This window comes from Drosophila nasuta, unplaced genomic scaffold (genome assembly GCF_023558535.2).
Source record: "Drosophila nasuta strain 15112-1781.00 unplaced genomic scaffold, ASM2355853v1 ctg17_pilon, whole genome shotgun sequence".
In the NCBI taxonomy this organism is placed as follows: domain Eukaryota; kingdom Metazoa; phylum Arthropoda; class Insecta; order Diptera; family Drosophilidae; genus Drosophila; species Drosophila nasuta.
The window spans coordinates 705,002-729,389 of NW_026869403.1; the positions used below are offsets into that span (position 1 = coordinate 705,002).

The following is a 24,388-nucleotide window of genomic DNA, read 5'->3' on the forward strand; positions in this document are numbered from 1 at the left end:
TTATGTTAATCGCAAGTAAATTGTGACTTTCCTGAATACATCAACTACTTTAAAATGTTGTCGAAGTTGCAGTTCTGTCATCACTTTAACTGCGTTTTACCCACAGAAGGTGGGAAGTGTGGAAGGAAGCCAAGAGTGAAAAGTGCTCTGAATGTCAGCAAATATTACAGTTGGCTTTGGCATTCATTTCGGTTTTTATTCTGGCTTTGACTTTTGGCATTTTACGCGCTATTACCACTTTTTTCGAAGGCAATAAAATATTATTAAAATTATATTCGGATGAATATTTCACGGAGTTCACATGCTACAGTGCCTGCTGCCTGTAAATCAACGACTCGATGACATTAAAATAAAATTTTAATGCCATGAATAAGTGGCGCGGCATTGAGCCTCAATTCAGAGACAGAGACAGAGACAGACACCGAAGCAGAAGCAGAAGCTGAAGCTGAAGCCATTTTCCATGCAATTTTCCTTCGCTCTTTGATCGAAAACTTTTGCCTGCCTGCTTAGCTTACTCGTAGCTTGTTCGCTTGTGAGGGACTTTGCTTTCATTTTCACCTTGGTTACACTGCACAATTTATTTGAATTTATCAGCATGCACACGCCCACCAACCAACCAATCAATATACGTACATATGTACATGTAGTTTATTTACAAGAGTCTGTAACGAACACGTCTTGGGCGTCGTCTTATAATAAGACGACCCGTTGAGTGGGCAGCCAACTGGAAGCATACTCTGCCTACATTGTCGACTAAAGCTCAGGGAAAGTGGGGTGGGTCTTTTGCCACCTAGTAAGCTACCGTGCCACACAGATAAAAGAAGGTAGACAGAGTTAAGACGGAAACAGACAGGATAGGTTATCAACCGATAGACCGGTTAAGAAGTATATGCATTCAATATATAAATATGAAGAACGAAGATGGTTATGTTCTTCTTCTTTACCCTCCCAACCAGTGAAAGCTTCTGGCTCTATGCCTTTACCCAATTTAAGCAACAACAAGTAATATCAGGTGCCCATTACTTTATAATTTATTTCGACTTCATGATTATTCCAAGAGATTAATACCAAAAGAATTCAAAAATACTATAATGCATGTACAAAACTTCATTTTATGCATTATTTGCCTACTATATTAATTTGCCTAGTATTTCCTAATAGGAAGGGTATGAATATAATACTAATAAGAATAATAATAACAAAAATAATAGCTGTCATATACAAATTACAAACGATTTTTGTGCGGCTATGCCGTACTTACACATACTCATTATACGCTGATTTTTTATACTGCATCGATATCGACAGGCCTGTGATGATTGATGAGTTGATGAGCTGGGTGAACTTCAAAAGGATTAGAATATATAACAGCTTTTGATATATTATATACATACCATACCCATATAAGGACTTACTATTGGATTATATCTAACTTAAAATATAAAACTAAATATAAAATTTAAATTTAAATTTAAATTCAAATATGAATTATATTTCAATACTATTTTAATTGAATTTACTTTATATTGTTGAACATTTCGTATGGACAAGAAAAATTGTATACGAGAAAAGAAACGGCAACCAAGGCGGCAGTGAGTCCAACAGCACTATCGGCGGCGTCAGGAGCAGCAACGAAAATCAGCAGTGGCCTCCAGTGACAATCGCACTGTCAACACAACATCCAATCAGGGATGCGACGACGAGTGGTGCGGACTCGGCAACATATAGCAGCCTCAGCAGCGCATGGCTCAACTTCAACACTGGTAACGAGAAGTGGCCACGATCAGCTCTATGCTAATCCGTTCTCTCTCAAAGAGTTTATCCGAAGCTTGGGTTCCTTCTGGAACCGTTTTAGCAACGCATGGCGTCGCTTCTACGGTGACTCCAGTGCAAATATCTAGGCGTATGGTGGTAACTCCCTTTGCAAAGTTGTTGCCACGCCTTTTTGGCGCGGGGCCTCTGCAGTTGCAGATCAGTTGATGTGTGCTGTACTGTGGTCGTTGCCACGTGATTACACACAATATCCTACACCAGGAAAGACATACTAATTAGAATTATGAAATGTGGTTTTCTCGCTACGTACCTTGTAAAACCAACAAGAGGGTCAAAGAAAATAAAAACAATGCACTTTGAAAAGTGCGCACTCCCGAACAACACCAATAAAATATTATATATATATAATATTATGACGGATGCCGTCAGATTTATTTTTAATATTTTGCTGCGGCACACTATCCTTGTAGCTTTCGAATTGAAAAGTGATGGTCTAGCCTAGATTAAGCGTGAATATCGATATTGCTTGATTATCTAAGTTAGAAATCGATATTATTTAATACGATACTTTTGTGAATGTCAAAAGTGATCCTGCCAACTCACTGCAAATATTCGATAGATAATTAATAATATACTAACATCTGTTGGCGAGTGCATCAATCATCGAATGCAGATGTTATCGCGAACAGCTGTTAGCTTGCACAACAGTCGCGTCGCAAATATCGATACCGCCATACAATTCAAATTCAAACTGCAATTAACGGACGTTGCTCACCCCTACAAGTCCTAAAGACCCAAATTTAGTATTTAATACTGAATTTAGTTTAATAAATAGATAAGTACATAATATTTATGATAAACTGAATAGAGTCATTCATAATTAAATCAGGTAAGAAAGCTATAGTTGAGTATGGTCGACTGTGAGATACCCGCAACCCACTTTGAATAAAAGCAAAATAATGCGGTATTAAATTTAAAATGTAGCAAATTAATATTCCACAAAACTACTGCAAATATACCAAAGGCAGGTTTAGGTATTTTGCAACAGTACTACATTCAAAATATACCAAAGAGTCCAAAAAGCACGTAGTAAAAGTTGTTTATGCTCATACAAAGTATTTCTTAAATAACTTCTATAAATTTACGGAATCAAAAACTATAAACTATAGAATCTCCTACAGCATTTACTTATTGTATTTATAAAGGTTTAAAAATTGTAAAATGAATTTCATTCATATTTTCTTCATTCCTTCGCGTCCTAGATTTCCGTATAAAATCTAGTGTTTATACCGCTACCCATAGGGTAGAAGGGTATTATAACTTTATGCCGACAGGAAATGTATGTAACAGGTAGAAGGAGGCATCTCCGACCCTATAAAGTATATATATTCTTGATCAGCGTCAACAGCCGAGACGATCTAGCCATGTCGATGATTGATGCACTCGCCAACAGATGTTAGTATATTATTGGTATTAATCGAACATTTGCAGTGAGTTGGCAGGATCACTTTTGCCATTCGCATTAGTATCGTATTAAACAATATCGATATCGAACTTAGATTAATCAAACCATATCGATATCCACACTTAATCTATGCTAGACCATCTCTTTTTTAATGCAAAAGCTACAGAGATAAAGTGTGCCGCAGCGAAATATAAAAATAAATCTGACGTCATCCGTCACAATATTAAATATAATAATTATTGGTGTTGTTCGGGAGTGCGCACTATTTAAAGTGCATTTTTTTTTACTTTCTTTGGCCTTCTTGTTGGTTTTACAAGGATATTGTGTGTGTAATCAGTGGCAACGACCACTGTACAGCACACACTAACTGATCTGCAACTGCAGAGGCCCGCGCCAAAAGGCGTGTCAACAACTTTGCAAAGGGAGTTGCCACCAAACGCACAGTGCGCGATTTGGTCCCGCTAGCGGCATTTAATTCAAATTTTCAAATTTAAAACCGTTAATATTTTTTCACATATCGATAGCAGATGCTTTGATTAGATTTTTAAAAGCTTTTAAAAGCTCTACGATCAACTGGTCATCAGCTGTGAACGGTCAAACACACGATATGATTTTGCAAAGAGCTCTAGAAAATTCTTTCTTTTTCACGCATTGATTTCGAGTTCCTCGGAAATTTACAATTTTAGTGAATTTGTTAGAAGTTTGGTTTTTATTAAAATCTAGGTATGTATTTTAAAAAATCAATGTTTGTGACCGGTCTATAAATGTGTAGCTCATAAAACGTAGGGGTAATTCAGTGTATTAACAACGAGTCGGATTAGCGTACACCTGTCTTTCGTGGAGTCGAACTTACTTTATTCAAATGGATTCAGTCTAACTCTTTTATTAGCCGAAAGTGTGAATCAGTGGCGTCCAAAATGTGTAATATTAACTGCTAGTACCTGCTAGCCTTCAAACTATGGTACTTTTTAGACACAGTGTTAGTACCAAAAAGGGATCTTTTTTTAGTATTGCACTCAGAAGTCATCCCATTTTTTCCATCATCCCATCATTTTTATATAAAGTTTATATATGAAATATGTTAATTGAAGTTCAAATAAAATAAAAAGTACAACAAAATTTTAAATAAAAAAATTTTTTAAATTAAAAAAATAAAATAATTATTAAAAAAATTTTAACTTAAAAAATTCTATGATTTTTCTCTGATCAGTGAAAAAAACCGACTGAAGACATCTATTTTAGTTTAGAAGTTATTAATTAAATGCCGCTAGCGAGACCAAAACGCCCACTGTGCGCAGATGGAGAAATCTTTTCCGTTTGATAAAATGTTCAGCTATGGATTACTGAATTATATATATATTTATAAATTGTCCCAGCCAATTGATCCACGCGCCTTGGTATGGGAAACGGAAAAGGAAAATTTCTTCTTCTTCGAATGTGTCTTCGATAATATTGAGCTTACACAGAGTTAATCTCAACTATTCGATCAATCTCTGTAATTTATTTGTGTGAATGGTAATTTACTGTCAAGGGCTGCTAACTCGACTAAGTGACATGTAATATGCGATTAATCGATATTAGTCAGCTGGATATGTTTACATATCGTTAAATAGCTAGAACTTGCAAATGCAAAATTAAAATTCAAATATCACCCTCACATACTGACGATAGCCGCGTATATTCATTATTGTTTGTTAATATTTCCTCAGATAATTTCCCACCAATGCATTGGTGGTGCATTTTAATGCAGTTAATACTAGCGCCAGTATTCATTAACCCAGTTATCATTTTGCCTTGCATATTGACTTGGGCATAAGGACGAAGATCACCTGAGATGTGAGTTGTGTACATCTTAATAAAACAAAAGTATGTGAGTACGGCTTGTCCGATAAATGAAAAATAATAACATAATAAAAGCCTCTCGGGCACCGGAGTTAAGTTGTGTGTGTCATAAATGAAACAATAAAAAGGGTAAAGACCATAGTGGGCTTTACAGGACGGGAGGGTATAGAAAGGATCCATTGCTAGTATGCCAATCCAGGTTTAAGATATCGATCAACAATGTAACCTCAGCTCCTATAGATAACAAAAGACCCTCCCCATTTGCCCTGAGCAACAGTCGGCCTCCGTAAGCAGAGTACCTTATCATAGGCTGCGTATAATCGGTTTGTTACATAAGTAAATGGCGCCCAACGTGAGGATTTCCATCCGAGGCGTGTTAGCCATTTGACCTGCACTGTAATAGTACCCTAAAACTTTACCGTTCAATTGCTTGATTGCCTGGAATATGCAGGAATTCTGAGTATTTGGCTCCTGACCACAGTCAAACATTCGAATTAGACCCTGAAGTAATTAAGATTTAAGTTCACCTCGACATTTATTGAACTGTCGTCGCATGCAGACGTGTATTTATTGTGCTCCGGGAAAAATATTCAATAAAATCTTATAAATGCAGTGACTGGTTTAAAAAGTCGATTACAATGAGTCAAAACGACATTCGTGCACAACGTCACCGTGAGCAAGACGAGAGACGGCTCTCACAACAACGAAACAACGCGTACTTCTCTTTTAAAGCGACCGAATATAATGCAAGCTCTGATCAAGTGCGGTCAATTACCCCAACTCGACCGAATTCTTAAACGTAGAGAGTAATAGAGCGCGCTCATGCTCTCCCTCGCTTCCATCGATGTCTCTGCAGCCTAAGAGCGCAGTAACCAGCACCGCAATTTCGCTGACAACGTCAGCCGTAACAACAACAACAACCGCAACTGTATCGACAGCGCGTTTAACGACATCATCAGCTAGCAGCGCAAACATAACTACGTCTGCCGCTGCGCTCCCCGAAAAACAGAACAAAAACAATGAACATATTAAGCCGGCTGTGCAGACTGGAATGGATCGCTACATTCAAATTAAATGGAAGATGAGCTCTCTAAATTCTCAACGTAAAATAACCCGTGGCAACGCTAGCCTAGCTGCAATAGAAACGGACATGAACTCGAACCGATTCAAAATCTTGTAAAGGGCAACATTCACGAAACAAAGGTTCAAACGAAGTCTGAAGACAATTACAGAGTATTATCGAAATATCTTACCGATAATAAAAGGAACTTTTACACGTATCAGCTTAAAAGCAGCAAGGGCTTGCAAGTCGTACTTAAGGGTATAGAATCCGATGTAACGCCTGCAGAGATAACAAAGGCAATACAAGAGAAGGGATTTAGCGCAAAGACAGTCTTCAATATCCTTAACAGGGATAGAAAGCCGCAGCCACTCTTTAAAAGTTGAGCTCGAGCCAGAAAATAAGCCCCTGAAGAAATACGAAGTGCACCCTATATCTTCAGTTCCTGCTGCACCGCCGAATTACAGTTGAGGAACCGCACAAACGCAATGGTCGGTACAATGTGCGAACCAAGAATACGGTCATACAAGGTCATACTGTAAACTGCGCCCGGTGTGTGTAGTTTGTGGAGAGCTTCATGACTCCGCACACTGCCCAGCGAGCAAAGATGACTGCAACTCGAAAAGTGCGGCAACTGCGGTGGCAATCACACTGCTAACTATAGAGGTTGCCCAGTTTAAAAGGATCTGAAAAGCCGCATCCATCAGAAAGGAATTACCGCCCGCACCCAAAATAAAACATTGAAAGTCTCCAGATCAAACCCTGAAGTCTTCTTCTCGACTGCAGCCAGATCCTCACTAGGACCTATTAACTCTGACAAAAGTGTGGCATACGCAAGCGCTTTCAAATCAGGACCGGCTACCCCTGCCCCAAAAGTTAATTTCTATAATCAGCATACCAAGAACCGAACATGGCTCAGCAGCATCAATAGCCGGAGCAGCCAAAAGCAACTTCGAAGCTTTGATATGCAGCTTACAACAAAGCCTAACAGAATTTATGTCATTTATGCGCACAACTATGCAAGTTTTAATGCGAAACCAAAATCTATTGATTCAAATGCTGGTTACACAACAATCCAAATAATGACTCCCCTACGGATCTCTACGTGGAACGCTAACGGTGTTTTGCAGCATAAACTTGAGTTAGCTCAATTCCTATTCGACAATCAAATCGACGTAATGCTGAGGGAGCAAATGGTGGGACTTGAATTCTAATCAGCCGTATTAAGCACTACTATCATAACAAATTTGCTGAAAACTACCTGCAGGTCACATCTATAAATATAAAACTAAATACCGGCAACCAACTTACACTAGCCGCCGTATACTGCCCCCCTCGCTTCACTGTAGCTGAAAATGAGTTTATGCAGTTTTCAACTCACTAGGAGACCACTTCATAGCAGCAGGAGACTACAATGCCAAGCAGCTCTACAATGCCATTATCAACGCCAAGAACAAGCTCGACTATGTTTCTCCTGGCACACCAATATACTGGCCGGCAGACCCAAAGAAACCCGATTTAATAGACTTTGCGATTACCAAAAACTTTCCAAAAATCTGATAAGCGCCGAATGCCTTTCGGATCTTTCATCTGACCACTCGCCTATACTGTCTATTCTACTCCGGCATCCAGGAACATTGAAACAATCACTAAAATTGACCTCACAGAAAACCAATTGGATTAAGTACAGAAAGTATATTAGCTAAGTCCCCATCTCAACAATGAAGCCGACGTAGACAGCTTTGTTAATTCACAGGAGTCTGTACTTGTCTCTGCAGCCCAAGTTTCAACGCCTCAAACCATAAACACACAAAGCAATCGAAAGAAGACAAATCTACAAATCGAGCAGCTCGTCCTCGAAAAGCGACACTTACGTCGAGAGTGGCAATTCCACAGATCGCCATCTGCTAAGCAATGTTTAAGACATGCCTCACGTGAACTTACTAAAGCTCTACGGCAAGAAGAAGCATATGTCCAACGCCACTACATAGAGCAATTGTGTACTTCTAGTACGAAACACTCACTATGGAGAGCTCACCCTACTCTGAGCTCACCGAAAGAAACCGTGATGCCTATTAGAAATTCCACAGGAGGCTGGGCGCGTAGCGATACAGACAGAGCCAGCACGTTTGCCAACCACCTTAAAAATGTATTCCAACCAAATCCTGCCACGAGTGCGTTTACTCTGCCGACTTTACCATACGATCCTCAGCTTCAATGTGAGTCAATCGAATTTCGCCCAAATGAAATCGTTAGCATCATCAAAAATCAACTGAATCCGAAAAAATCCCGGGCTGCGACTTCATAACTCCCAAAATGATCATCGAGCTCCCATATTGCGCCGTTTGCACTATTACCCAGCTTTTCAATGCCATCGCAAAACTTGGCTACTATCCAGTGAGATGGAAAAGTTGATTATAATAATGATAGCAAAACCGGGAAATCCCACGTCGTATAGACCTATAAGCCTACTTTCATGCTTATCTAAACTCTTTGAAAAATGCGTTTTGATTCGGATAAACACATACCTAAGACTCCAGGAAGGAATCCCGTCACATCAATTTGGGTTTCGTGAAAAGCACGGAACAATTGAGCAGGTCAACCGGATAACATCAAAAATTCGGAACGCGTTCGAAAAACGAGAGTACTGTACTGCCATATTTTTAGATGTCTCTCAAGCATTTGATAGAGTCTGGCTAGAAGTTCTAATGTACAAGATCAAGACAATGCTCCCCAGCAACACACATAAGCTTTTAGAGTCTTACCTTTACGACAGAAAATTTGTTGTGAGATGCAACACTGCTATATCTGATGACTTCACTGTTGGAGCTGGAGTTCCCCAAGGTAGTGTGGTAGGGCCAACACTATACGTCCTCTACACAGCAGACATCCCGACAAGCACACGAATAACAACATCTACGTTTGCTGATGACACAGCTATTCTTAGCCGCTCAAAATGCCCGAGGCAAGCAACTGCGCAGCTAGCTCTTCATATAATCGATGTCGAAAAATCAGATTGGCGAATTAGAGTGAACGAACAAAATGCAAGCACGTTACATTCACCCTGAACAAGCAAAACTGTCCGCCGCTAACGTTAAACAACACTCTACTCCCGCAAGCAGACGAAGTCACATATCTAGGAGTTCACCTCCACAGAAGACTCACATGGCGCCGGCACATTGAAGCCAAAAGAACACATCTAAAGCTAGAAGCTAGCAGCCTTCATTGGCTTATCAACGCTCGGTCTCCCCTTAGCCTTGAATATAAAGTCCTGCTGTATAACTCGGTACTAAAACCTATATGGATGTACGGCTCCCAGTTATGGGGAATGCCAGCAATAGTAATATTGACATAGTCCAGCGAGCACCGGGGCACCGTGGTTCGTTCGCAACGAAAACATACAACGCGACTTAAACATCCTACCAGTCAAAAAGTGATCGCAGAACAGAAGGAAAAGTACTTTACCAAGCTACTCTTGCACCCTAACCACCTGGCGAGAGGTCTAACAAGGTTGAGCAACCAATCACGTCTTCGTCGTAATGACTTACCTACCCAGCGACCGATTTGAGGACGCGCAACCAGAATGCAGTTTTAACACACTGTTAACTAAATTTTAATGTTAAGATTCGTAAACTTAGTCTCAAAATTTAGAAGATTCAATAAATAAAAAGCAAAGTCCTAAAAAATAAAAGTTGACCTCAGATTGATATTCTGACTAATTAGCGGAACTATACCAGGGAACTATTATCTGATTACAACAGTATTGTTTCACTTAAGATCGAGATTGTTCTGAATGGAGTGTTTCGTCAGTTCCTCTCGTAAGAAAACATCGAATCCTGGCAGTTTCCCGAAAAGGAAAAACTAAATTGATATTGGCAGAATACGACATCCTAATTTGACACACCAATTTTACAAAGGATAAGACCCAACTTTTATGATTTATTTTGATTACCGAGTTTATCTTATTGAGTATCGTATCTTATTATCTTTCTTTTAGTTTATTTTTTTTCCGAAATTTCCGGTTGGTAATAATTATCTTTTTGAGTTCCGTGAATCTGCGTTTTGAGTTTTTAAGTTATTAAAACTATTGAGTAGCTTGGTCACTTCCCAGATTCAACTCTGTTTGTTAAGTTAAGTTAATTTCTTTTGGAGTGAAGTTTTTGTTGCGTCAAATATGGCAGTTCGACGTAGCCTCGATAACTTGATGGGAAATCCACAACGCGATCTGCAGTCGAGCTGTAGTATTTGTAATGACTCTAGTAGTCTAACTGAATTTACATATCGAGTTAATATGGCAATAGTTTTAACGGACTAGATCCGTGCAGCCATACGAAATTTAACCATTTCTGGAGTTCAACAAGAACGTCCGGAAGAACCTCAGCTAGAGTGGGACGTACCAAGGCCTCCCATATTCTCTGGCAACAATAGAAGAAATCGACAACTTACCCTGCGAAATGACAGCTGACCAATTCATCGTAATTCTACTGACGAACGCTCATATAAATCTTCGAATGTGATATCCAACTGGCATATCAAATTCAGTGGCTCTGGCACAAACATTTCTGTTGAAGAGTTAATTAATAGTATGTTGCTTAACCGAGCAGTGCTTGAATGGTGATTTTGATCTTCTCTATAAATATGGCCAAATTTTGTTCACGGGGATAGCCTTAAATTTCTTTTGGCGTCGTCACCGAATGGAACACGAGGTGAACTTTGTGTACTCGTCTACGAGAGAGATATCGAGATCAACGCACTGATCGAGATATCAAAGAAACGATGCGTAGGCGTAAATAAGGCCATAATGATGATTTCCTCGATGCAATGGTGTCCATCGCAGATGGTTTACGTAATCGTTTATCGGATGAGGAAATAGTGGCAGAAGTGCGAAACAATTTAAAGCCTGTGCTGTATCACGAGCTGTTGCACCTTGACACCGTTACATTGGCACGTTTGCATCTAGAATATCATAAGCTTAAGCCGATGACCACATCTGGTTTCCCTAGACGCACAGTAAATGTTATTACACACGAAGATTCTGACTCCATTCCGGAAGAAGAAATTACAGATTCCAACAGTGTGTATTCGGTAAAATGTCAGACAAGATCAAATGTTGGAACTGTGATGGGCTGGGTCATAGATACCAAGACTGTAAAGCCTCGTAGAGTGTTTTGCTACGGTTACCGAAGTGTGGTCACTGCAATCCGCGTCCGGAAAATGCACTACAGGGTGGTCGTCCCAATTAGGTAACGAATATCCGCTCAAATCCTCGGATCCACTAATGTTCCACTACTAACCCAACACACTTGTCAGCTTCGACTTAAGATCGTAAATCTAGATCTTGAGCAGTTTCCTACTTCAACAAGGAATGGACTTGGCCTTACTAATAATTTATTAGAGCATACAATATGTAGATATCGGCAATTCAAAACCGGCAAAGGAACTACGACGAGTGATTGGTCCGTTGATGAACCCTTACCCAGTGGTGGGGAACACGTGATCATTCAGATCAATAAGGAGGCCGATGATCTGCTATACAAGCGCAATGGGAAGATGGCGTGGGGCTTAGGAGCATGTACCTTCGCCTCAAAAACGTCATCCCAACGACAAGGACACACACACGCTGAGGTCAGGGGAGGTAGTAACGGCGCCTGAAGCTAATGTGAATTAGATACGGCCTAAACGTATTCAATTTTTCTTGGCAGCTAAAGTTCTTCGTAAAAGTATGCCATATTATTAGCAAGAGAAAAAATCTTTCAAAGAGATCCTAAAAGTATGCAAGGGTAACTTGTCTGCAATAAGGGCGAAGCTGTGCATCAGCTGCACTGAAAAGCTCAGCTTTGACGTTTCGTCAGCTGCACTAAAATCTCTGCTTTGACGTTTCGCTCGCTGCACCGCGCGTGCTCAGTCAACTTAAGCTGGGCTGGTTCCGGTCAAATCAGTTTACTGGTGACCGGCTGCGTGCATAGACGCATATTTCAATTGGAAAAAATAATTGTGCATCTTTTTAGAAATATTGGCATACCGAGAGATTGCTGATTTCGCAGGTCGTTTCTTGGTTTTTCTTGGACTTGTGGCTTGGCTCTTTTGAGTGCGATGGTGCCTGCTCAAGCGACACTGAGCGCCATCTTTGTCGCCGCACTAGCGGCCCGCGAAGCGTACCATAGTGCACTCTTTGGCGGCGCACTGGCGGCCAGCGGAGCGCCATCTGTGCCGCAGCACTTGCGACCAGCGGAGCGGCCAGCGGAGCGCCATCGGTGCCGCCGCAATAGCGGCCAGCGGAGCGCCCTTAGCGCCTTTGCCGATATCTACATATTTTATGCTCTACTGAGCGCCATCTTTGCTACGGCGCTGGCCAGCGAAGCGCCAGTGCGCGCTATCTTTGCCGCCGAACTATCGGCCTCCGGAGCGCCACTAAGCGCCATATTTGCCGCCGAACAATCAGCCAGCGAAGCGCCAGTGAGCGACACCAGCGTCATCTTTCTGCCGAGCAGAGCGCCTTATTGCGTCGACGTAGCGCCAAGTCATCTGCTCGAGCCGCCAGCGCACCAACCCTACGCATCGCCTTCTTGGCCAGCATCTGCGTCGTTAACCTCAACTTTAGTCATCACCAGCATCTCCAAATTCTCATCTCATCGTTACTCCTCCTCAACATCAGCGACTAGGTCGCTTATATAGTGTGTGTGTTAAAAGTGAAGATATGAAAAATTAAAACCAAATTTAAAAAGTTAAAATGATGCGCTACATTGTTCAAAACAAAAATAGTAAAATAATATGAAAGATTGAAATTCAACAGTGTAGCGCCGCTCAGCACAAATTAAAATGAAAACAAATCTATAAATTAAAATTAAAATTAAAAAGTGATGCTCTACGTGGTTTAAGAATAAGAAAATATATAGTTAATATCTGTTAATATCTCTGTCGTACAAATTTAAATTAAAATAAATGGTTCAAATTTGGTATTGCAGAATTGCAAAATTGCACAAAAAATAAAAGTTAAAAGTTAAAAGATAAAATGATTAAAATTTCAAAAATTAGCACAGCTGTTTTGTTTTGTAAAATCTGTATTGTGCCACATCAAGTCAAAATAAAAACGCTAAAATATTGTACAACAACAAATTTAAAAATGAAGGGCTACAAAAATTAAACAAAAACAAATATACAAGTACAAATAAAATAGTTTAAATTAAATAGAAATATTGTAGAGCCATGAAGATTTCGAATATAAAAACAATTGTTGAATGTGTTGTGCACAAGTTACAAAAATTTAAAAGATAAACAAAACAGCTAAAAGCTTCTCAGGCTAAATGCCTAAACAAAAATTATTATATTAAATTAAATTAAACGAATAAGTAATAAAAGTCAGTGAAAGTCAAATTATCTAAAAATTATGTATATACATATATACAAATTTTTTGTCGCGATTGTGCCATATGAGATGTCATTGTGTTAGTGGAAATTTCATTTTTTTTTTATACAGCAATGTTCCAGTACTTCCCCGGAGATCGATCGCCGCCGAGGGAGTTCTGTATGTAAGTTCTTATTGCGAAAAAACATTTTTATCTCGTATTAACAATTCATTAGGCACATACCCGCAACATACCAAAAAATGAATGAAAATTAAATTGAAATTTTACTTGCAAAAATCCAAGGAAAAATCATGATATAAATATAAAACGTACCGTAGGAAAAAATAAATAATAATACAAAGCACTGAAGTAAGAATACCTTTATAGATTTAAAAATAAACTTTTATAACATTGTCACTATTCTTTTATAATATTATAATTAATAATTTTGTACGATTTATTTTGTCGTGTATAATGCATTATTGGTTAACATTTATCATTAATTAAATTTTATTAACCATGAAATAATTTAGTTTTTATTTAGCCGAAACAAGCCAGCGTCGTATAATTAAAAGGGATCACCAGAGCCATGCTATGATGCAGTGATCTTAGGTTGGGAGGGGACATTCATCACTTAACAGCCGTGATGACCTACCCTAATTCTCGCTCTCTCTCTCTCTCTCTCTCTCTTATTCTCTCTCACTTTCTCTGTCACTCTCTCTATTTGTTTTTTTCTTTTTATTTTCGAGACATTTTTGGATTTTTCTTTCTTTTTCCGGCTAGTTTTCTATCAAACATTTCTTCGTCGGAGCACGCTCAATTTCTGATCTTAAATTAATAATAATGAGCAGCGAAGAAAGGGCTATTGGTATAAGCAAGACCACCACCCTCAAAGCCGACGAAATAGAGCCGGACTCTAAAGCGTGTCCCGCAAATACCGATAGCCCTGTCGCCTTGTGCTTCTTCTCGTTGCACGTTACAGTTATAATTAATTATTATTAATTAAGAAAAGTGGCGCCCAACGTTTAGGGCCTCAGTGAGTGCAGTAAACACTCATTACGACTCTCGGATAAGTTCAAAAATATCGTACTCTAATAACTCTTCATCTTCTTTTCATTCATTTTCTTTTTCCTTTATTTTCTTTTCAAGAAAATTCGAATTTATCTCAAAAATCTTTACAGATTACAAAGAAGGAATACACAATCAGTTTTTTTTTTAGCCAAAAAGAAAAAGTTGGTCCCATCTAATTTTGTATTTACCAATGATGGAGTATTTATTTTTTATGAGGAAATACAAAATAATTCAACTACGGTAGATTATTTTGGCCCATTTAAATTATTTTTCATCATTGGTGAAACAGGCCAAAAAGAAAAAGTTGTGTTGGAATTTTCCCTTGTAATTCTTGAGAAAATACGAAATGATTCAACTACGGTAGATTATGGCCCATTTAAATTATTTTTCATTATTGGTGAAACAGCACAAATTTTTATGTTCTTTATGTCGGATGGATTGTGTAAACATTTTGTTTAGAAAATTTTGCAACCCCGAATAACTGAAGAATACCCAAATTTGAATTCTTTTTGAGTTTGCCAATAATGCGGAATTTATTTGTATGAGGAAATACATATAAATTCAACTACGGTTGGTTAATTGGCCAGTTTAATTTATTCCTCGTTATTGGTTAAATTTTGATGTTGTTTAAATTTTGATGTTGTTATGTCAGACGGCTTGGAATATGTAGACATTTTAATTAGAAAATGCTACAACCCCGAATGACTGAGCGATACCTAAATTTGAAATTCTTCTTCTTTGGAATTAGGCCTCTGTGATTTGCTGGAACACAACAAAAGTATTGTAGACTGCGTAAATCAGGCCTAAAATAAATTCCGCCAGATTGTATCCTCTTTTTGATGGAAAATATATTCTTACACACTATTTCTATTATAACTATTGTTATCGGCTAAACATGTTTATGATATCTCTGATTATATTTTATTTTTTGAATTTTTGTTGTCTTTGTGACATTACGAATTTTGAGTTGTGGTGTTTTGGTCATTATCCATTTATTTAATTTATTTATTTAATTATATATTTATTTATTTTTTCATATATTTATATTATATATATTTTTTTTGTTGAGTTTTTATATTAGGTGGGATCGTTGTCTCTGTTCAGTTCTTCATAGTTGGCCGTTTGTATTGATTTTTTCTTTAAATAGTGTTTGAAATTAACGAATTAACGTAAGAAACAAAATGATAATCTGGTAACTCTAAGTTAAGCATACATTGATGTGGCATCCTTGTTTTGAATTTCATCACATGTATACATATATTGCGAAATGAAGGAGTTCGCTTTGAGTCGTTAAGTTGCAAAGAACACAGCAAATGAATTGTCTGTATAATAAACATTTATTATAATTTCCGCGTAATAAACTCTTGTCTATTTATTTATTTGCACTACTGCGATCTGATCGTTGGACCAAATTCCAACAGGTTATGGGCCCAGTATCCCTAGTGCAAGTAAATTAGACAGAAAGTGCAGCGAACAATAAGCCGTGAAAAATGGCAAGTGCGTTCATTAAAATAGAGCCGCTAAACGCGGATAACTGTGACACATAGAAATTGCAGATGAGTGCCATACTCGTGAAGAGCGATCTATGGGCATATGTGAACGGCTCAAAATTGTGCCCAGATGCGGAGGCTGAGCAGGCAGCTTGGAAAAGCAAGATGAGAAAGCTCGTGCAGACATCCTTTTATCAATCAGCCCATCTAAATTGGCCTTAATTGAAAACTGTGAATCGGCAGAGAATATTGGTTGAAACTGCAAGAAACGTTTCAATCGAAGGGACCAGTGCGAGAAGCCAGTTTGCTCAAACGTGTAGCTTTGTCCCGTATGACTGAAAGTAGTGACGCACGGCAACATATAAATGATTTCTTTGATGCGGTAAAGATATTGAAAGAAATTGGTGTAGCCATTGGCGACGATCTGCTCGCGATTCTTCTGTTATATAGTTTGCCGGATTCCTATGAAACATTTAGATGCGCAATAGAGACACGTGATGAATTGCCAAACCCTGATATTCTGCGTGTGAAAATATTAGAAGAAGCAGAAGCGCGCAAAGGCAAAAGTGAGCGCGAAGAACAAAGTGCGTTAGTATGCAAGTCGCCGAAAAGGCGGCGGTAAAGCAGAAAAGAACAAAGAGAAACGAGAAAATGTTATACATGCAATAAAATCGGTCATCTCGCGCGCGACTGTCGAAGTAAATCGAAACCAAATGAGAAGAACAGACAAAACGAAAGTAAAGCACATTTTAAAAAGGAAGCACTAAATAGTGTATGTGAAAATGTGTATAACATAGAAGGAAAAGTAATATGTGGTGCCTAGACAGCGGTTGTACGGCACACATGAGCTCTAATAAGAATATGTTCGAGAATGTTGAAGAAACCGTGAAAACATTGCATTTGGCGAATAACAATACAGCAACGGTAAAAGCTGTCGGCGACGTAAATATCGAAGTTAAAGAGAAGCAAAAGAACCATGAGATCATATTGAAAAAGTCTTGTATGTATCTGAACTACGGCAAAATCTGCTGTCGGTTTCCTAAATCACGGACAAAGGTTATGAAGTGCGTTTTCGTAAAATGAAGCAGTTATTATGAAAATAATAAAGAAGTGTGGCTTCGTGCAAAAAGGTACGGAAACTTGTATTATTTGAATGCCAAAGAACATGAAGCAAACAATGTAAATGACAAAGAAAGTGATATAAATATCTGGCATAGCCGTATGGGCCATTTAAATGAATGTGATCTAAGGAGCATGTCAAAGACTGGGAAAGTGCACGGAATGATTATTGGCGAGAACGCAAAGATGTCGAAGTGTGAGATTTGTATAAGCGAAAAGCAGACAGCAAACCACTACAAGAACGCGAAGGAAAAGAGGTCAAAACAGCCATTGAAATCGTCCATAGTGATGTGTGTGGACCCATGCGAACCCAATCGTTAAGCGGATATAAGTATTTCGTAACGTTTATAGATGATTATTCTCGTTATTGCTCGATTTATTTTCTGAAACAAAAATCAGAAGTATTCGAAGCATTTAAATCTTATAAATCTTTTGCTGAGAATATTACAGGCCGCAAAATCAAAAATCTGCAATCCGATAATGGCACGGAATTTCGAAACAAATATTTCGATGATTTTTTGAAGAAGCATGGTATTGGCCGCCGGTTGACTGCTCCTTATACGCCGCAACAAAACGGTATAGCTGAAAGACTAAACAGGACATTAGTAGAGATGGCGAGGTGTATGATGAAACAATCAGGAGCACCACCTTCGCTCTGGGCGGAAGCGATCAACACGGCATCGTATATCCGTAATAGATGTCCTACGAAAGCGTTATCTGGAGACGTTCCATATACTTACTGGACTGAAAAAGTCACGACAGTGGCATATATGCGAACATTTGGCACAAAGGCCTTCGCTTTAATAAAAGGAAAAACAAGGGAAAGTTCGAGTCGCGATCAGAAGAATGTATACTACTGGGATATGCTACAGAATCGAAAGCCTATCGATTGTATTCCCCCCAGCGACGCACGATTATAATCAGCAATGACGTCAAATTTATGAATGTTTCAGGATTCAAGAGTGTATTTGACGAGTTCTATGATGAACCAGAAGACTCCTTCGATATGCAGCTGGACAGTATCGCAAACGAACCGGAAGACAGTTCATCGAGTGACGAGGAACAGCCGAAGAGGCAATTCAGCCGGTGAGACATGGTAGAGGACGTCCCAAGACGATAAGGACTGGTAAGCGCGGAAGACCAAAGGAACGCAAAGTAATTGGTAACAAGATGGTTTTCCAAACAAAAGATGACGGCAGCGTATCAAGCAAGAAGAAGGCCCGCTTAGTCGCAAAAAGGTTATGCGCAGAAGCCCGGAGAGGATTTTCATGAAACGTATTCGCCTGTGGCGCGATTCACGTCCGTGAGATTGTTAGCTGCTGTTAATATGTTAGCTGAAAAGTTTGTTTTGTCTGCCACCGGTTCTTGATACCAGTAACAATTTCGTTGCCGCAATCTGTACTTGAAACAAATTGAGCTCGGAGAAGTGAATACCACGAGTTTTCGTTGAGTACTGATTTTATTGTGGAATATGCAGGGTTTATATATACAATATCTTAAGAACTAATGTTTGTTTAGGTCCAATTCTTATCTGTTTATAGTTTACAATGGGTAGCCTGATAATCAATAGTTGTCTCATAGTTTATTAGTCTGAACAGTTGTAAAGTAGGATAACCTTATCTTATATCGCTTAAGTTTATGTCGCATGCAGGTCAAATCATGCGTGCTGATAGATGGTGTGAAGTCGTAAAATGCGCAGCGGTGCCTGTTTGTATAGGACTATCTGTTATCTATCTGCAGTGTACGATTTTCTGCTTGTCTCGAAATCGTACATCCTCCCGGCCGTTGAACGCAGTTTCAACAATTATCGATGTTAATGGTGAACGGCGGACTCGAAGTCGTATCAGTTTTCCCTACTGCCACCGCTGGTATCTGGACTTGCTGTGGTCTGTTGTCTCTCTTGTAACATTTTCTTACCCAGTGAATGGTCAATATTATTATGATGAATGTTAGGCCGATGTACATTGCGTTGTGGTGATGCTCGATCGTCTCAAGTCTATGTGGTAGTCTGAGTCTGCGGTTTGATACAAGATCCCGATGAAGATCCAGTAGTTCGGTATAGCCAAATTTATTTGTTTTCCTGGAGGTAATATTTTGTCTTTTAATCGTTGTATTGTTACCATCGATTTCTCCAAAACGGGCGTATGAGGTGAACGTCGATGTTTCTATACCAGTTTGACTGATTACTGTTATTAGGAGTTGCGTATGGTGCATCCTGCTTTTGCTGTCAGTAGCCCCGTATTGCGTAACCAGATATCTGATCGGTATCGGTATATCCATCGGTGCAAACAGCGGAGAGTTTTATTGGCGTCCTTGTCGCAAATATCCATTGATTCTTTTTATGCATCTCTTGCCAAATGAACGTTTTATTTGTGATTTCCAGATGACATGAAGTGTCTGTTTTATTATGGAATAGTTGCATTTCGCAGCTCATTTCTGTAGAGAACATTGATTGCTTGCTGTGACAAATGAAATCATTTATCGATCTTGGACGACAATTTGCTATGTCTTCCGTCGTCATATCAACAAACTTATCTCGATAGTTTTAATTGCAATGAATGGTGTTTTAATTTTGAACATATGAAATCCATATATATTTGCAGCTGGGATCGGTATTAATTTGTATATGTCCAATACCTGTACCGATATCAATGGTACTGTTATTTTTATAATCACATGATTATCTACTATGGTTCCTTCACCTTGCATCAGTTTATATGCCATGAGTATGTTTTCTTGGCTAACAGGTAGCATTTTATCAGGCTTCAAATGATCCTGTATTTGATCACATTGCTCCTTTAGTTGTCGTGGTGATAATAGAAGTGGACTAATAGTGTTGTGGCGCACGTCTGTTAACACTTTGATGATTTCATTCTGCATTCGTTGTAGATTAGCAGCGAGCAACGTAAGTTGTGATGTCAGCGTGATGTACCAGTGATATTTATCTTGTATTATTGCATTCATTTGACTTTCAATTAGGTTGAGTCGTTTTGCGTATGCAATTTCATCTCGTTTCACTACGTTTATTGTTGAATCAACTAAGGATGCTTGGTTTTGTAATAACTCCAAAAGATTATCTTCATTGTCCTTGACCTTCGATATTGTTTTCGACATGTCTTGTGCATATTGAGAATCTAATACACCAAATAGACTGCTTGCAATGTTTCCACGATGTCCAATGGTGCTCGAACTTTCCGTGATTTGGCCAATAGCATATTTTCCATGATGAGTTCATTCTCTATGTGTCGGAAGTATTGGTACATTCCTTCACATGAGTGAGCGTCATTAAGTGTAGCGCACATTTCACCAATTTTGTTGTTCCTTTGAAAATGTAGCCATGTCACTCCACTGCTAATTGAGTTGTATCAATTTTCTCGAAAAATATTCCTGGTTTTGATCCAAACTGAGTTATTTGAATCGATTGGGCCCAGGCTAATGGTAGTAATAATAGCATCACAATCATAACACTGGTTATCGAAGCGTGATTTGGTTGTTTCCTTTTCCTCAGCTGGCGGTCTTCAACTGCTTTGTTTTCTTCTTCCACTTCATCTTCTTCAATTGATGTTTGTCAGTGGGTTCTTCTTCATTAAAGAGTGGAGCAACATGTTGAATCTCACGTTTAAAGATCCCTTTGGTCGTTTTAACTTCAACCACTCTTGCAAAGTTGTCTTTCCCATAGAAGACTCAAACAATTCTTCCCATGGGCCATTGTAATACAGGAACATTGTCTTCCTTTATTATTACTAAAGTGCCTTCCTTTATGTTTGCTGAGGATCTTCTCCATTTTTGACGTTGCTGCAACTGTTGTAGATACTCCTGCGACCATTGTTTCCAGAATGCATGTTTCAGTTTTGAAACGGCCTGCCATCGATTACCTAACTTTTTGGTTGCTGCGATGGTTCACAATCATCTTGTGCAGTTAGCGGCTCTCAATTAGGAAGTGTCCAAGCGTTAGTGCTGTAACGTCATTTGGGTCATCGGACAGTGGTGTTAATGGTCGAGAGTTCAATATGGCCTCTATTTCGACTATAACTGTTTCCAGTTCTTCATAAGTAAGATCGGCTGTCGTCACATTTTTTAGTAATAAATGTTTTGCCGACTTTACTGCAGCTTCCCATAATCCTCCGAAGTGTGGTGCACGAGGTGGGATGAATTTAAATTGAACTCCCTTGTTGTTGCACTCCTGGAGAATTTGAGTTTTCGCATTATCGGAGAATATAGCCTCCTGTAACTCCTGCAACTTGTTTTTGCTCCCACAAAATTTGTTGCGTTGTCGCAGTGAAGAGTTTGGCATTTCCTCGTCGAGCAATGAAACGACGAAGTGCTGCTAAGAATGCCTCTGTTGTGAGATCGCTAACCAGCTCCAGATGTACAGCTTTAGTCGCGAAACAGCAGAATATGGCAATGTAAGCTGTGCTAGGCTTCTTTCCTCTCACTTTGTAGTGGATTTTAAATGGTCGATAATAATCGACGCCAGAGTTGAAAAATGGTCGAGCTTGCGTTACCCTAAGTGGTGGCAGATTTCCCATGATCTGCTCCATTAATTTTGGCTTAGCTTTAGTGCACTTGACACAGGCTTTACCGTGCTCCTAGCCTTACTTTCCTTTAAGGATCCAGAATTGCTGCCTTGATGTAGTTAATAGAGCCTGCAATGCATGTTGTCCTTGTGTATTTGCACAAGAATCATCTTCACAACAGGGTCGTTGTATGGCAGAAGTATCGGATGTTTGGAGTCTAATGATATATTTGCCGCCTCTAGTCGACCTCCTACACGCAAAATTCCATTCTGATCTAAGAATGGTGATAGTGAGTTGATTGGACTGCCTTTTAATGTCTCCCTTTGCCTCTTGAGATGTTTGACGTCATCTTTGAAGTCGATATTTTGAATGTTGCGGAAAACAATTTTTCGGGCTTCCATTATTTCTTCAAACTCAATGATGTGGCTTATGTATTTCTTCTTACGTCGGAAGCGCATCATGTAAGCTATTACTCTATTAACAAGCTTAAATGAATTATTATGTTGTATTGTGTATATTATGTCCTCCTCTTTTGTGATAGACATCACGGATGATTGACTATCCTTTGGCGGATTCAAAATTATTAATTCCTCGTTGGTAGCAATAAAAGGAGCCGGCCATGTGGATGATGAACCATGTAGGAACATAGGGCCGTAGAACCACATGGCACGTTCAGCGAATTTTGAAGCCATCATTCCTCTGGAGAGGACATCTGCTGCATTGTGTTCTGATGCAACATGTCTCCACTGTTTTGGTATGGATAGCTCATGTATTGTAGCAACTCTAGTGGCAACGAATTTGTCTCGAATGGATGATGAGCAATTAATCCATGACAGTACAATCCGTGAATCAGACCAGTAATATGTGGATGCATTTTTCATGCCCAAGTCTTCCTTTATTTTGGAAGTCAACTGTGCTCCTAATACAGCAGCCTTAAGCTCCAGACGCGGTAGCGTTATTGTATTTATTGGTGCTAAGTGAGATTTTGCACATAATAACTGGATCGTTCTTCGCTTGTCCTTATATGTTGCTCGGATGTATACAGCAGCTCCATATGCTTTCTCCGAGGCATCAACAAATGTGTGGATTTCTGCCGTCACAGGTGTTTTTCCTGAGTATACGTGACGTGGTACTTTTATGGTGTTCAGAACCTTTAGCTCCTCCCTGTAGCGTTTCCATTCCTCCTGAAGATGAGCCGGCAGATCGTCTTTGTACTCATAACCCTCCTTTGTGAGGTGTTGCATGAACATTTTGCTTTCATTACAACTGGGGAAAATAAACCAAGAGGATCAAATATCCTAAAGATTTCAGACACAACATCTCGTCTTGATATGTTGGCCTTTGTTGCTATCTCCGTTTTCCCACAAAGATGATCTGTCGTTGGTGTCCAGGTGATTCCGAGGGTCTTAATCGTGTAGTCCCTCATATGAAGTCTCCTCCAGTTGTACATTTGAAGTGATGTCTTCCCTCGGAACTCCTTGTAGAACTTGGAAATTGTTGGTACACCATTTTCTTAACTTGAATCCAGAATTTTGCAGAAGTTTGTTAAGCTGTTGTTGCCTCTGTAGAGCTTCTGGTATAGTTTCGGCTCCGGTTAAGCAATCGTCTACATAGAAGTCGTTTTCAAATGCGGCAGCACCATTAGGTATTCCTTTCTGCCTTTTTGTGCTATGTGCTGAAAGCATTTTGTGGCTAAATATGGTGCAGCTTTTTGTTCCATAGGTAACCGTTTTAATCGGTAGTATCGCAAATCCTCAGATGGATCATTGCGCCAAACAATTGTTTGAAAATATTGGTCCTGGGATTTATCCAGATTTGACGGTACATTTCTCTATGTCCGCCGTGAAAACATATTTGTGAGTCCTAAATCTCAGCAAAATTGAAAATATAGAGTTTTGCACCGTAGGTCCTTTTGTGCAGTAAGTCGTTGAGCGATTTTCCTGATGACGTAACTGCAGATGCATCGAAAACCACTCTTAATTTGGTTGTTGCACTTTCAGGTTTGAGCACACAGTGATGTGGTATGAAGTACCGTGCTTTTGTTATTTAATTTGTGTGCATCTCCTTCATATGCCCAAGAGCTTCATATTCTTTCATGAAATCCACATAACTTGCCTTCGTTTGTGGATCTCGCAATAGCCGTTTTTCCAAGGAAAGGAATCATCGTGTCGCAAGATCACGACTCTCCCCAGGACTGAAGCATTATCCATGAATGGGAGACTAACAATCGGTTTCTTATCAATTGCAGTCTGAATGTTCTGGAGAAAGTGCATTTCACATTGTTTCTCCAGTGGAGATAGACTTGGTGTATCGGTTGAGAATGAATCCAGTTCCCAAAATTTCGTAATTTGTTGGTGTTGGCACCGGATCCGTGCCTTGGTTGGTGTGCCGTTGCTCGTACTTCGAGCAATCCACTACTCGAAAACTACAACTTGTAGTGGATCAATATTTGCTGAAATCTTTATTATTTTCATTATATTTCGTACATTTCATTATAATTTCATGTTTTACTTACATTCGTGCTCTGCGCACACCTTCAAATCCCTATTTAATTGTTAACAATTATTTGCCTCTGCATGGGCTCAAATACAAATTCAAAGTAAATCACGCTGCCGAAATTTGCAGCTGCATTGCTACTTCTAGCGAACGTAACGGTGAAATTCCAATGCATAAAAGAGAATCACCGATTACAAATGCCCAGTAGG

General features: G+C 39.2%; 1 protein-coding gene across 1 annotated transcript; it reads right to left on the reverse strand.

Moving 5' to 3' along the window:
• Window positions 1–21,802: 21,802 nt before the first annotated feature.
• On the reverse strand, window positions 21,803–22,933 carry LOC132797723 (uncharacterized). Its single transcript, XM_060809476.1, has one exon. It carries the CDS (start codon window positions 22,931–22,933, stop codon window positions 21,803–21,805), a length of 1,131 nt encoding a protein of 376 aa, XP_060665459.1.
• Window positions 22,934–24,388: the final 1,455 nt, after the last annotated feature.